At 39.2% G+C, this 14,019-nt stretch overlaps 1 protein-coding gene across 1 annotated transcript in view; it reads left to right on the forward strand.

The window, feature by feature from the left end:
• Positions 1 to 1,567: 1,567 nt before the first annotated feature.
• LOC111222564 (ammonium transporter Rh type C 2) overlaps positions 1,568 to 14,019 on the forward strand; it is a 14,080-nt gene continuing 1,628 nt past the window's right edge. The window contains exons 1-8 of the mRNA XM_022746344.1: positions 1,568 to 1,878; positions 2,573 to 2,765; positions 3,215 to 3,365; positions 3,502 to 3,649; positions 3,813 to 3,979; positions 4,125 to 4,262; positions 4,595 to 4,731; positions 4,965 to 5,089. Of these exons, the coding sequence (XP_022602065.1) occupies positions 1,650 to 1,878; positions 2,573 to 2,765; positions 3,215 to 3,365; positions 3,502 to 3,649; positions 3,813 to 3,979; positions 4,125 to 4,262; positions 4,595 to 4,731; positions 4,965 to 5,089 (1,288 nt within the window). The 5' untranslated portion in view covers positions 1,568 to 1,649. The remainder of the gene's footprint in view (positions 1,879 to 2,572; positions 2,766 to 3,214; positions 3,366 to 3,501; positions 3,650 to 3,812; positions 3,980 to 4,124; positions 4,263 to 4,594; positions 4,732 to 4,964; positions 5,090 to 14,019) is intronic.

Here is a 14,019-nt window from a genome sequence, read left to right on the forward strand (position 1 = left end):
AACAACTCCAGCTGTCCTAAAATGCATGCCAAATATGTTTTATATGTTTTTTAAGCTAAAAAATATTCAATAAATAAATCAATAAATGAAAATTGACTGTCCTTACTAAAATCCTTGTATTCTGTCTCTTACATCTTTCAGGGATCTCAAGCCTGTTTTTTGTTTTTGGAGACCCATTGCTGTGGGCACAGTAATACAATGCACATGATAATGGCAAATATGTACAAATTAAATTAAAGTTTGTATTAAAGTTGAATTGGAATAAATGCTGTAAATCATAGTTTGACTCTTGAGCACATCCTGTGATATTATCAAAGAGGCGAATCAACAATACATATGTTACATAATGAGTTTGCTGAGTGTGTTGAAGAAGGAAAACAGATATCATCTGGAATGTTCTTTGTGTGACAGTGACACAAGAGAGCACCAAACACAACATATGATGAATCCTTAAACTGGAATCTCTATTGTGAGATAATCATCAAGATTGGAAAATAAAACAGGAACACAAAGTACACATGATTTGTAAGTGAAGGACACAAATAAGGAACGAGCATGTGATACTGAGTGGACAATGCCTTGTGGTTTATTTTATATTATAGACAGGCTTAGTTTAGTTACTTTTATGTAACAACTCTTAACAACTGTAATAACTCTTTGCAGCTATTATATGCAGTGCTTCAGAGGTGTCTTCGCACAAATTTGTTCATATTGAACCATCAGTCATTTTGGCTCATACTGATATTTATTTTCTGTCACTGTCTGATATCACGACGTCTCTTGTCTTCAGGCAGAGGTGGACAGGAAACAATGGAGAGGCTCAGTGGTTATTTGCAGAATAAATCTATGGCTCCACTTTAAAACTGGAAATGTACATTCATGCTCAAGAAACAGATCCTTTTTTAAACGTTATAAAATAATATAAAAAGATAAGTTGCTGTTATATAGTTGTCCAATTCTTTCAAAAACACTGCCATGTCTTCTAAGTTACCACACATAAATTCAGAATGCAGCACTCGTGATGGCTTGCAAGCCTGACTGACAGGTGTGTTCACTCAAGAGCAGTTCATTACTCTCACAGAGTACATAGCTGAATACTCCAAATCATTTTCGAGCACAGGACCAACTGAACAGTCGTAGCAAGAGATTATCTCAACAGTTATTCCAGGTGCTGGATTCTGGAGCAGCATATAGTTACCGTTACACTGAGGCCTGATACCTACTGTGTTTTCTGATTGTGCTGACCGCCTGGCAAATGTGAACATTTTGTTTTAACTGCTAGAAGTTGCCATATCACAAAAATAATTCCATATCAAAGTCATGCCCACTGCACTTGCTGTACTGTGTCATTCCCATCGCATATTTCGCAGCATTTATTTTATTTCCTGCTGTGCTATCTGCTGTAGGAGGAATTTTCCATTTTTTGTAGTTTGGTCTGGTTATGATAACAGGCTTACAAGTAAGGAGTGGTTTACATGCTTACAGGTAAGGTGTCCCCACCCCTTGAGTGTGAAAGGGTGAAATGGGGCCCACACCTCTCTAAAGCCTCTATAAATACCTGCTGAGATACTGCTGCCAATGACAGCAGAGAGAGAGAGGGAGAACCCAGCTGAGGAGTGATCAGAGCATCATCAGCAGAGATCATCAACATGGGAAGCTGTTGTGAGTGCATGAAGAATTTTTTCGGCCGGCAAAAGAACACCAATGTGCGTGTTAGTCTGCCGGCTGTCTGCTTCGTCTGGCAGATTGCTATGATCATACTGTTTGGAGTTTTCATCCGGTATGATGAGGAGTCGGATGCGCGTAAATGGATAGAGCACAAAAGGGATCACAACATCACTAGCGACATTGAAAATGACTTCTACTTCAGATATCCCAGTGAGTACAAAGATGGACACTGAGTTAAATACAAGTGTTATTTTGATCATCCTGTGTGTTTCAAAAGAAATATTTATGACTAGTCAGGGCTGTTGCTTGTATACATTCTTTCTCATTTTGTACTTCCGTACTTGATATTTTTCCACTCATGGCAAATGGATGACCATGAATTTCTAGCCATTTTTGAAATATTTATCTACAAAAAAGATCTATATCTCACAACTGGAACAGTTGTCCATATTGTATCTGCTTTACCCCATCTTAACTCTCCTGCATCTTTCTTGTTTTCTGTTCACTGCTAGACTTTGCCACATCATAAAATGATGTTGCATTGAAATATCAATGGTCACAAAACAGTATTAGATTTTTGATCACATTCCTGGGCTTACATGTGACAATATGGCAGCAACCGTATACTCAGTGTATTGCCCGTAAATACTTTAAGTAATTATTTGATTGCAATTTGCTTATTGATAAAATCTTAGCACCCAACTGGAAATGAAAGCATAAATGGGAAATCTATAATCAATTAGAAACCTTAAGTTATTATTTAAATTAACATAATTTAATTCATGTGAGTAGAAAACTGAATTTTTGTTTTCAACTGTTGCTCTATTTAATTATTCCACAAACTCACCTCATACCATTACACCTTGACACTCATCATTCTAATGTTTTATTGCCATCTCTCAAGGCTTCCAAGATGTCCACGTCATGATCTTTGTTGGATTCGGATACCTCATGACCTTCCTCAAACGCTACAGCTTCGGTGGTGTGGGCTTCAACTTCCTGATCGCCTCCTTTGGTCTGCAGTGGGCTCTTCTCATGCAAGGCTGGTTCCACTCCCTCGACCCAAACACTGGAAAAATCTACATCGGAGTTGAGAGGTGACTCTCTTCACTGCAAGCAAAATTAGATTTTTTATCATCAATAGCATCATCAATCATGTGCTTAATTGATGTAGGCAGGGATGCACACGTGTTATGTAACCCATACAAGAAACCACATTCTTTAAGAACTCTAGGTCTGGGCGTGGAGTGACAGAAGTGAGTTTACCTTCCCTTTGTAGTCTGCTCCTTTTTACTGCCTGAGGTCTGAGGTTATGCAATGTTAAATAAGTGGAGTAGTCTTTTGAGTACAGTGACTACAGCATACCACAAAACAATTCAGCAATTCAAACCAACCAACATTTTCAGGGGTAGGTGGGGGTCTGAGGTCTTGGGGCAATTGCCAGTTTTGTCCAGTCCAGCTTTACTTTGACTCCTCACAGTGATTTGTGCATCGTTTGTTGCTATTTGGTCATTTGGACCATGTTCTTGTCCTCATCCCCCCACAGTCTGATCAACGCAGACTTCTGCTGTGCCGGCTCTCTGATTGCCTACGGTGCCCTCCTGGGAAAAGTAAGCCCTGTCCAGCTGTTGGTTGTCACCTTATTTGGCATCACACTGTTTGCTGTGGAGGAATTCATCATCCTCAGTCTCCTACATGTAAGTCTCACCAAACATAATCATCCCACGGGGAACTTAATTATTAATTGTCCAAGGAGTGATAATTTTCCTTCAGATGTTGCAATTGCTGCTGTATGTATCTACCTATAACAGTTAAGTCTTAATGTTTCCACAGTGCAGAGATGCTGGTGGCTCCATGGTCATTCATGCCTTCGGAGGATACTATGGTTTGGCCATCTCCTGGGTGCTCTACCGACCAAACCTACACCAAAGCAAACGGCTCGATGGATCTGTCTACCACTCCGATTTGTTTGCCATGATTGGTGAGTAACCGGAGGTTTATATTTTACACTCTGTTTAACCTCACATGTTAGTATTTTCTTCTTATTTTCTTATCATCTGCCATATCTAAAATTCTAGATTCAGATGTGTTTGCTTGATTGTAAAAACCAGCTTGGGTTTAATTGATGTTCTCTCACCTCACAGGTACACTGTTCCTGTGGATGTTCTGGCCCAGTTTCAACTCAGCCATCACAGACCATGGTGATGGACAGCACAGAGCAGCCATTAACACCTACATCGCACTCGCATCCTCTGTGCTCACGACTGTGGCCATCTCCAGCATGTCTCAGAAGAGAGGAAAACTGGACATGGTAATGCTGTATTGCTAAAAAACACAGAAAAAAAGACCCAGAAAAACATGAGCACATGACAGTTACTCAATAACTCAAAAACTAGTTATGGAACGTTCATGTATTTCTCAATCTCTCATGACTAACATGCCCTTTTACCTGACAGGTGCATATCCAGAATGCCACTCTGGCTGGTGGTGTTGCCATGGGAACAGCAGCAGAGTTCATGATCACTCCTTATGGTTCACTCATTGTGGGTTTCTGCAGTGGCATCATCTCCACCTTTGGCTACTTGTTTGTCTCGGTGAGCCTGCAGTATTTCACCTTCTAAAATTCTGATCTTGAAGTCTGTGCTGTGGCGCTGTCACTGCAGAAAAGTAAATGAGGAAGGGGAGAAAAAAGGTGGCATAAATATGAATCAAGCAACATGAAGGAGGCAGAATGAAAAGGAGTCTAACTGAAACAAGTTGTAGTTGTTTTCCAGGAAAATAACAGTGTTACAAGAGCTGATGACTCAGTTTAAAAGCGTTCACTGTCCACTTGAATTTGGACTTATGACTTCAGTGTTGTTAAGTTCACGGCTCTGGCCTGGTTACAGACATCTAATTAACGTATAACTGGTTTTCTCATTCTCAGCCCTTCTTAGAGAAATATCTCAAGCTCCAGGATACCTGTGGTGTCCACAACCTGCATGCTTTGCCTGGGATGCTTGGTGGCTTCGTAGGTGCCATCGTTGCTGCAGCTGCCACTGAATCTGTCTACAGTGCAGAGGGGTAAGTGACACAAACACACATACAGCTTGAAATTCAGAAAGCCATACCTTGCCTGTTTACCGACTCCAACATAACAAATGGAAACTGTCACCCACGCGACTTTGTCTTAGTCTAATTGTTTGTTTTTTTTTAGTTTTTTTTTTACGGTTAAAGTACTTTCTGCTGTTTTAATTAATTGTAAATGAACTTGACCTTGCAAGGACTGTCTTAATTTTTTTTTTCTTCCTTTCTAGGTTGAGGAACACATTTGACTTTAAAGGCGATTTTGCAAACAGATCCGTAGGAACACAGGGAGGCTTCCAGGCTGCTGGCGCATGTGTGGCAATTGCATTTGGACTGGTTGGAGGTGCAATTGTTGGTGAGTTTGAAAAATGTGTTGTGTATCAGACTCAGCAAAACAGTAATGTTTCCCTATCAAGCGATCTGTTCCAGGGATTATTGTAAAGTGATCCAGAGACATGATCATTTTTATTTCTAGTTTTATTTCTGTTGAAAGGAAATGTCTCCTACCAAAATATTATAATATTTTGATAATATTAAATAAGAAAAAACATAACATAAGAATCAATGTCACAAAAAACAGTGTCAAAAAAAAAATTTTTATACTCCCCCAAACAAAAAAGACCGGAAAAAATTTATATGAAAGTGGCAACACTTAACACTGCATTTTATTTCTGTGCAACATCATCTTGAGGAAAAAGAGTGAGAGTTTTATGTGCTATCTGCAGTAAGAAGATTATTTCATCATAATTGGGCTGGCTTGCCTTTTTGTATCAGCGCATAATTGCACAATAGAAAATTTATAGAGCTGAATGATGAAAGCTAATATTCCAAAGAAAAAGGTTTTGCCCACAGTCATACTAAGAAGGCAAGCAATTAAGATTTGATGCCTTTTCACTTTTCAAGCTTTGAAAACTGTTAAGTTAAAATTGTATTCATGAAGCTCATTTAACAACGAACAGCTTTTGATGTACCAACCAAAATAGAAAAAACCGCCTCCCAAAAATAACCCCCAAAAAACCACAAAAACTCATTTAAATAGACATAGAATATAAAAATACATTAAGAACCATAGCAACAATAACAATGATGGGCATATTTTAGTAAGGAATGAACCCAAAGGGGTGAGGATTGTCCCCAGAATAGTACCCTGAGGAACTCCACATAATGGATGCAGGCCCTGAGGGAGGATACAGAGTCACCACAGGCTGAAGAAAAGACTTTCTGTTTAATTTAAAGTTTGTAAAGATGCAAATTTCAGAGATCAGCACTAGACATTGTTATATAAATAAAGATTGCAATTGTTATTAAAATAAACTTTCTCTGAAACATTTTTTTAAAAGAATACATTTTGGTTTTATGTCTAAAATTGTAGAGGACTGAGGTGTGCGGATTGGATTGCAGTCAGTGGTCTGCACAACTGTATACTTAAAAATTTTGCTGGTACAACACGACACCTGAAGCGAGACTGGCTATTCATGTATTTATTTGGATGTTTGTTGGTCCAACAGTCCTCAAAAATCTCTTAACAAAGGCGAGAGTCTTGGGAGTAATGTTTATATGACCTAAAAATTTTCCCTTAAAAGAGACAAGCTCAAACTAGCTAAAAACAAGTGAGCTCAGGTGAACAGTAAAAGGAACGAGGTCATAGGAAAGGCTGATCATCACAATATGGTCAACAAAAAAGTGGAAGGAATCTTCAGAGGTTTTCTGAGGACGACAACAACTCATGCAGATTCCGGGAGGAGGGTGTTTAAAAACAGTCGTTTGTGATAATACAATAAACAATATATCTGAAAAATATTTGATAATATTGTATTATTTTGTTACACCGTGTACAGTTCAAATTTAGGCTGTTCTGTGGTCAGTTTTTTCCTTTTATCTTTTTTCTGTGGTGTTCTACACTCGAACTGTAAGCGATGTCAGACGGCAGGCCTGACTGGATTGGCCAAGTTACTGTAGTTTTTCAGACAATATCTACATGAGCAAAGAAAAAAGCGAAAAAGCTGAAAAGCTTTCGTTGTTTGAATAGCAGTGCAAAATGCACTGGATCCTGTGTCTCACTTACCTGTAGATAGACAGGAGATCATAAATATCTCCAGCGGCATTGTTCCAGGCTCTGGTGTTGGCCTGAAGCAAGCATAGACTCATAGGAAATGCACCTTTAAGAGCTGATAAGATATGAAGCCTGCCCATACTCTGCCCCGCTGTCAGCATGTTTAACTCCAGGTCTGAAATAATGTAAGTGTGACATTGGTAATCGATTTCAGCATCTATTTAAGTTGAGTGGATCAACATTTATCACTTCAACGTCTATTGGTGCGCCAACTTATGTGGTGCATTTCCTTCGTGAAAAATAATTTCTATCTATGTATTTATCTTAGAAAGAGTGTGATCATTCCCTGCAGTGATTTCTGCAGCGTTATTATGCAATTCTACTAATTGTGTCTCCTTAAAGGCAGAACTTTTTGTTGAGGGTACACTTCCTGTGACAGTGTTTTAACCTTACCTAACCACTCTTCCTCTCTGTGTGCCACCCTGAGAAGTCGGCCGTGTGCTTAAAATTAAATTATTCAGCCTTGTTTGGTTGAACACTGGTTTCATCTGGTAAGACAGTTTGTAACCAGCGATTAGACCTTTGTTTTTAAGGGATACATTTTGCTTTGCATCTTACATATAAAGATCATCATGGAGTTTTAACAAAAGCTATAGGTTTTAGCACATGTTCAAACTGAGCTTGGAAGAATGGTTCAGGTATCTACAGAACTCAAAATGGACTGACTCAGACCAAAAGGATTCTGATTTACGTACTGTCATGCAAAGCATCACGAGAGACACTTCATATTTAAATCAGGGCTTAAAACATTTTGTTTGCTTTTCAATAAATCAACTTTTTAAATACCTTTTTATACTCTTTTTATATTATTAACTATTTATTTGCTTTGTGTTGCCTTTGGTTTGGTTTATATTTGATTATAGTACAAGTCATTTAATTGTCTTCTTAATGTTTATTTTTGAATGTATTTTTATGCCGTGTGAGATGCTCTTGTTTGTAATAGACCTTGCATTGCTTGTTGTCCTAATATTGCTATACTACATAGAAACTTTCCTCTTGTGCTGACATGAAAGAATGGAACTAAAATCTTTTTTATTCACTTATGGAATTTTACAGTAAAGGACTCCAGTATATCTTAATTATTTGCAGTTCCAGTAGTAATTGTTTTTCTTAATATAAAACTAATGTAACTTTTTTTGGTGAATTTATTATTTATTGCCTTGTATTATAACTGTTTAGTGTATTTTCTTGGTAGACGAGTCCTTCTCTTGAAAAGAGGTTACAATCTCAATGGAACAAAAAACAACATAATTTAGTGAAATCTGTAGATCAGTGGTTTGATTCGATTGGGTAATTTGATAGGGTGAGTTAGTTGTATTATTCAATGCATTACTTGTTAGCTGAAACACCAGCAAACAGTCAGTATACAACCTAACACAGTGAAAACATGCCGTAAAGCAAGCGAACAACTCCAGCTGTCCTAAAATCGAATGCCAAATATGTTTTATATGTTTTTTAAGCTAAAAAATATTCAATAAATAATATATATAATGAAAAATGACTGTCCTTACTAAAATCCTTGTATTCTGTCTCTTACATCTTTCAGGATCTCAAGCCTGTTTTTTGTTTTTGGAGAGCCCATTGCTGTGGGCACAGTAATACAATGCACTGATATGGCAAATATGTACAAATTAAATTAAAGATTGTATTAAAGTTGAATTGGAATAATGCTGTAAATCATAGTTTGACTCTTGAGCACATCCTGTGATATTATCAAAGGAGGGCGAATCAACAATACAATATGTTACATAATGAGTTTGCTGAGTGTGTTGAAAGAAAGGAAAACAGATATCATCTGGAAGTTCTTGTGTGACAGTGACACAAGAGGAGCACCAAACACAACATATGATGAATCCTTAAAACTGGAATCTCTATGTGAGAATAATCATCAAGATTGGAAAATAAAACAGGAACAAAAGTACACATGATTTGTAAGTGAAGGACACAAATAAAGAACGAGCATGTGATACTGAGTGGACAATGCCTTGTGGTTTATTTTATATTTTATAGACAGGCTTAGTTTAGTTACTTTATATGTAACAACTCTTAACAACTGTAAATAACTCTTTGCAGCTATTATATGCAGTGCTTCAGAGGTGTCTTCGCACAAATTTGTTCATTATTGAACCATCAGTCTATTTTGGCTCATACTATATTTATTTTCTGTCACTGTCTGATATCACGACGTCTCTTGTCTTCAGCAGAGGTGGACGAAGGAAACAATTGGGAGAGGCTCAGTGGTTATTTGAGAATAAATCTATGGCTCCATTTAAAAACTGGAAATGTACAATTCATGCTCAAGAAACAAGATTCCTTTTTTAAACGTATATAAAATAATATAAAAAGATAAGTTGCTGTTTATATAGTTGTCCAATTCTTTCAAAAACACTGCCATGTCTTCTAAGTTACCACACATAAATTCAGAATGCAGCACTGCGATGGCTTGCAAGCCTGACTGACAGGTGTGTTCACTCAAGAGGCAGTTCATTACTCTCCACAGAGTACATTAGCTGAAATACTCCAAAATCATTTTTCGTGATCAGCACAGGCAATATGAACAGTCGTAGCAAGAGATTATCTCAACAGTTATTCCAGGTGCTGGATTCTGGAGCAGCATATAGTTACCGTTACACTGAGGCCTGATACCTACTGTGTTTTCTGATTGTGCTGACCGCCTGGCAAATGTGAACATTTTGTTTTAACTGCTAGAAGTTGCCATATCACAAAAATAATTCCATATCAAAGTCATTGCCCACTGCACTTGCTGTACTGTGGTCATTCCCATCGCATATTTGCAAGCATTTATTTATTTCCTGCTGTGCTATCTGCTGTAGGAGAATTTTCCATTTTTTGTAGTTTGGTCTGGTTATGATAACAGGCTTACAAGATAAGGAGTGGTTTACATGCTTACAGTAAGGTGTCCCCACCCCTTGAGTGTGTAAAGGGTGAAATGCCACACCTCTCTAAAAGCCTCTATAAATACCTGCTGAGATACTGCTGCCAATGAACAGCAGAGTAGAGAGATGGGAGAACCCAGCTGAGGAGTGATCAGAGCAGCATCATCAGCAGAGATCATCAACATGGGAAGCTGTTGTGAGTGCTATGAAGAAATTTTTTCGGCCGGCAAAGAACACCAATGTGGTGTTAGTCTGCCGGCTGTCTGCTTCGTCTGGCAAGATTGCTATGATCATAACTGTTTGGAGTTTTCATACCGTGTATGATGAGGAGTCGGATGCGCGTAAAGGGATAGAGCACAAAAAGGATCACAACATCACTAGCGACATTGAAAAATGACTTCTACTTCAGATATCCCAGTGAGTACAAAGATGGAACTGAGTTAAATACAAGTGTTATTTTGATCATCCTGTGTGTTCAAAAGAAATATTTATGACTAGTCAGGCTCGTTGCTTTGTATACATTCTTTCTCATTTTGTACTTCCGCTACTTGATATTTTTCCACTCATGGCAATGGATGACCATGAATTTCTAGCCATTTTTAATATATTTATCTACAAAAAAGATCTATATCTCACAACTGGGAACAGTTGTCCATATTGTTCTGCTTTTACCCCATCTTAACTCTCCTGCATCTTTCTTGTTCTATCCATTGCTAGACTTTGCCACATCATAAAATGATGTTGCATTGAATATCAATGGTCACAAAACAGTATTAGATTTTTGATCACATTCCTGGGCTTAACATGTGACAATATGGCAGCAACCGTATACTCAGTGTATTGCCCCGTAAATACTTTAAGTAATTATTTGATGCAATTTACTTATTGGATAAAACTTAGCAACCCAACTGGAAATGAAAGCATAAATGGGAAATCTATAATCAATTAGAAACCTTAAGTTATTATTGGAATGTAACACTTGAAAGAGTGGAGTGTGAGTTTCATGTATATATATATATATTAGTGTTCAATATAATCTTGATGAGAGTATGTATTAATTATTGTCTCAAGCACACACAATGACTGCATCATACGCCGATTACAAATTAACGTCAATTTCAGATTTCTGACACTATTTTTATATGCTCCAGTTCAGATAAGTGTGAGAGATGGTTCCACGCGTACCATCATTCTATGTCGGATATTCGAATACTGATCACGATGCACGTTCCTCCGCTAAAGTGTGGCGTTTTCGGTGGCGTGGAGTGGGCCATTCAAATACCTGAATTGTTACGGAGAGTTTTGCACGGTGCCTCCTTTGGTCGCACAGTGGGCTCTATCTTAAATTATAAAGGCTGGGTTCAAGTACATCCTCCTCCGCATCGAGACAAACGACTGGAGGAGAGAGCTCACTACATCGAGTCTCACTCCACTTTACATTCGTGTTCTAGTCAACTGGCAGTAGCAAAATTATAGATTTTTTTATCATTCAATACATCATCAAGTCGATTGTTGAGGCTGTTGTAATTGAGAGATATAAGAGGAGAGCTTATGTGTGGCTTAATGTGAGAGACACTTCTTAGAAGAAACCACGTTTTTGAAGCTATATACTCAGGGTCTCGGGCGTGGAGAGTGCGGAGAGAGAATTGGCAGGTTTGGAGTAAAATTCACTTTTGTTTATGCTGGCGTGTCCTTTCTCTCACACTGCCCAGCTGAAGAAACGTGCTATGCTCTCAGGCAATGGCTTCATATATAGGCATGGAGGTAGTAGCCTTTTCCTGAGTTATATATATCACTTGGGAGAGCTAGAGATATCCTATATCTATAATCAACTCTTGGTCAATTACGAGGAGCGCGACAACACGAAATTTTCAAGGGGTAGGTGGGGTCTGAGGTCGTTGGGGTACAATTGCCAGTTTTGGTCCAGTCCAGCTTTACTGTGACGTCCTCACAGTGAGTTTGTGGAGTCGTATTGTTTGCTTATATTTGGTCAATCTTGGACATGTTGTTCTTAGTGTTCATATGCCGACCCACACTCTCGGAGATCATAATGCAGACTACTGAACTTGTGGCCTGCGGTCTCTGATTGCCTGAGCTGTAGTGCCGGACTCCATGGGAAAGAATATATACAGAGCGTGTAATGCGTCGCTCTCACCAGGCATGTGGCTTTGACTATGGCTGTTGTGCATTTGGCTATCAACGAGAGATGCACGCTGGGTGGTGAGTGGGAGATTCATCATCCCTCCGAGAGTGCTCTGTCGCTACATAGGTATAGTGCTCAGCAGAGAGCATTATATATATTATCCAAAATGCGAGCACCACACAGTATATTAACTTATCAAGTTGTCCAAGGAGTATGATACTGATTCCGCTTGAGGAATCCATTAACCTTGCTCTGCTTCTGTTAATCACATGAGCATAGTAATCGAGGTTAATTTTTGTAGCGTAGCTGTGAGAGTGTGTATCCATCACTCACAGGAGATTAGTGCCTCTGAGATCAGAGCATGCAAAATCACTGGTCGACCTGTCGGAATTCTGAGCGGGTATGGTCTTCGCTGGTGACCGATGACCCTGCATATAGGCACAGAGAGACCAAACCATGAAGGCAAGACGGCTATGATGGATACTGTCGATTTCGGTACCACAGTGAAGTGGGACCCGGTGAGTGTGTATGGTCATTAGTGCTCCGAGTGCATGTGGCTTGAGATAGAGAGTAGGTTATATATGCACTCACACTCTCTAGTAAAGTTACAGTGTGCTTCTTATTTGTGTGAGTGAGGGAGAACTGGCCGATTAGTTCTCTAAATTCTTAACACTCTCGAATGTTCATGCGTGCTTAGAGCTTGGGCTCTCCCACGTTCTAGCGCGTTACACAGACTATACAGGGTGAGCAAAGGCTGGTTACTGTGGATGTTCTGGCCCAGTTTCAACTCAGCCATCACAGACCATGGTGGAATGGACAGCACAGAGCAGCCATAATGACCTACAGTCTCACTCGGCATCCCAACTGATGCTCGACGACCTGTGGCCAGTGCAATCGCACATGCTCTCAGAAGAGAGAAAACTGGACATGGTAATGCTGTTTATTCCTAAAAAACACAGAAAAAAAAGGACCCAAAAAACATGAGCACATGACGGTTACTCAATAACTCTTCAAAAACTAGTTATGGAACGTTCATCGTAATTTCTCAATCTCTCACTAACATCCCTTATTCACTGACAGGTGCATAGTAGAATGCCACCTGGCTGGTGGTGTTGCCATGGGAACAGCAGCAAGTTCTATGATCACTCCTTATGGTTCACTCTATTGTGGGTTTCTGCATGGCATCATCTCCACCTTTGGCTACTTGTTTGTCTCGGTGAGCCTGCAGTATTTGCACCTTCTTAAAATTCTGATCTTGAAGTCTGTGCTGTGGCGCTGTCACTGCAGAAAAGTAAAATGAGGAAGGGAAGAAAAAAGGTGGCGAATAAATATGAATAAGCAACTATGATAAGGAGGCAGAATGAAAAGGAGTCATAACTGAAAAGTTGTAGTTGTTTTCCAGGAAAATAACAGTGTTACAAGAGCTGATGAACTCAGTTTAAAAGCGTTCACTGTCCACTTGAATTTGGACTTATGACTTCAGTGTTGTTAAGTTCACGGGCTCTGGCCTGGTTACAGACTCTAATTAACGTATACACTGGTTTTCTCATTCTCAGCCCTTCTTAGAGAAATATCTCAAGCTCCAGGATACCTGTGGTGTCCACAACCTGCATGCTTTGCCTGGGATGCTTGGTGGCTTCGTAGGTTGCCATCGTTGCTGCAGCTCGCCACTGAATCTGTTACAGTGCAGAGGGGTAAGTGACACAAACACACATACAGCTTGAAATTCAGAAAGCCATTACCTTGCCTGTTTACCGACTCCAACATAAACAAATGGAAACTGTCACCCACGCGACTTTGTCTTAGTCTAATTGTTTGTTTTTTTTTTAGTTTTTTTTTTAACGGTTAAAGTACTTTCTGCTGTTTTAAATTAATTGTAAATGAACTTGACCTTGCAAGGACTGTCTTAATTTTTTTTTTCTTCCTTTCTAGGTTTGAGGAACACATTTGACTTTAAGAGCGATTTTGCAAACAGATCCGTAGGAAACGACAGGAGGCGTTCCAGGCTGCTGGCGCATGTGTGGCAATTGCATTTGGGACTGGTTGGAAGGTGCAATTGTTGGTAGTTTGAAAATGTGTTGTGTATCCAGACTCAGGCAAAACAGTACAGTGTTCCCTATCAACGATCTTTT

The sequence above is a fragment of the Seriola dumerili genome, unplaced genomic scaffold (assembly GCF_002260705.1).
Source record: "Seriola dumerili isolate Sdu_G_001 unplaced genomic scaffold, Sdu_1.0 BDQW01000003.1, whole genome shotgun sequence".
NCBI lineage: Eukaryota > Metazoa > Chordata > Actinopteri > Carangiformes > Carangidae > Seriola > Seriola dumerili.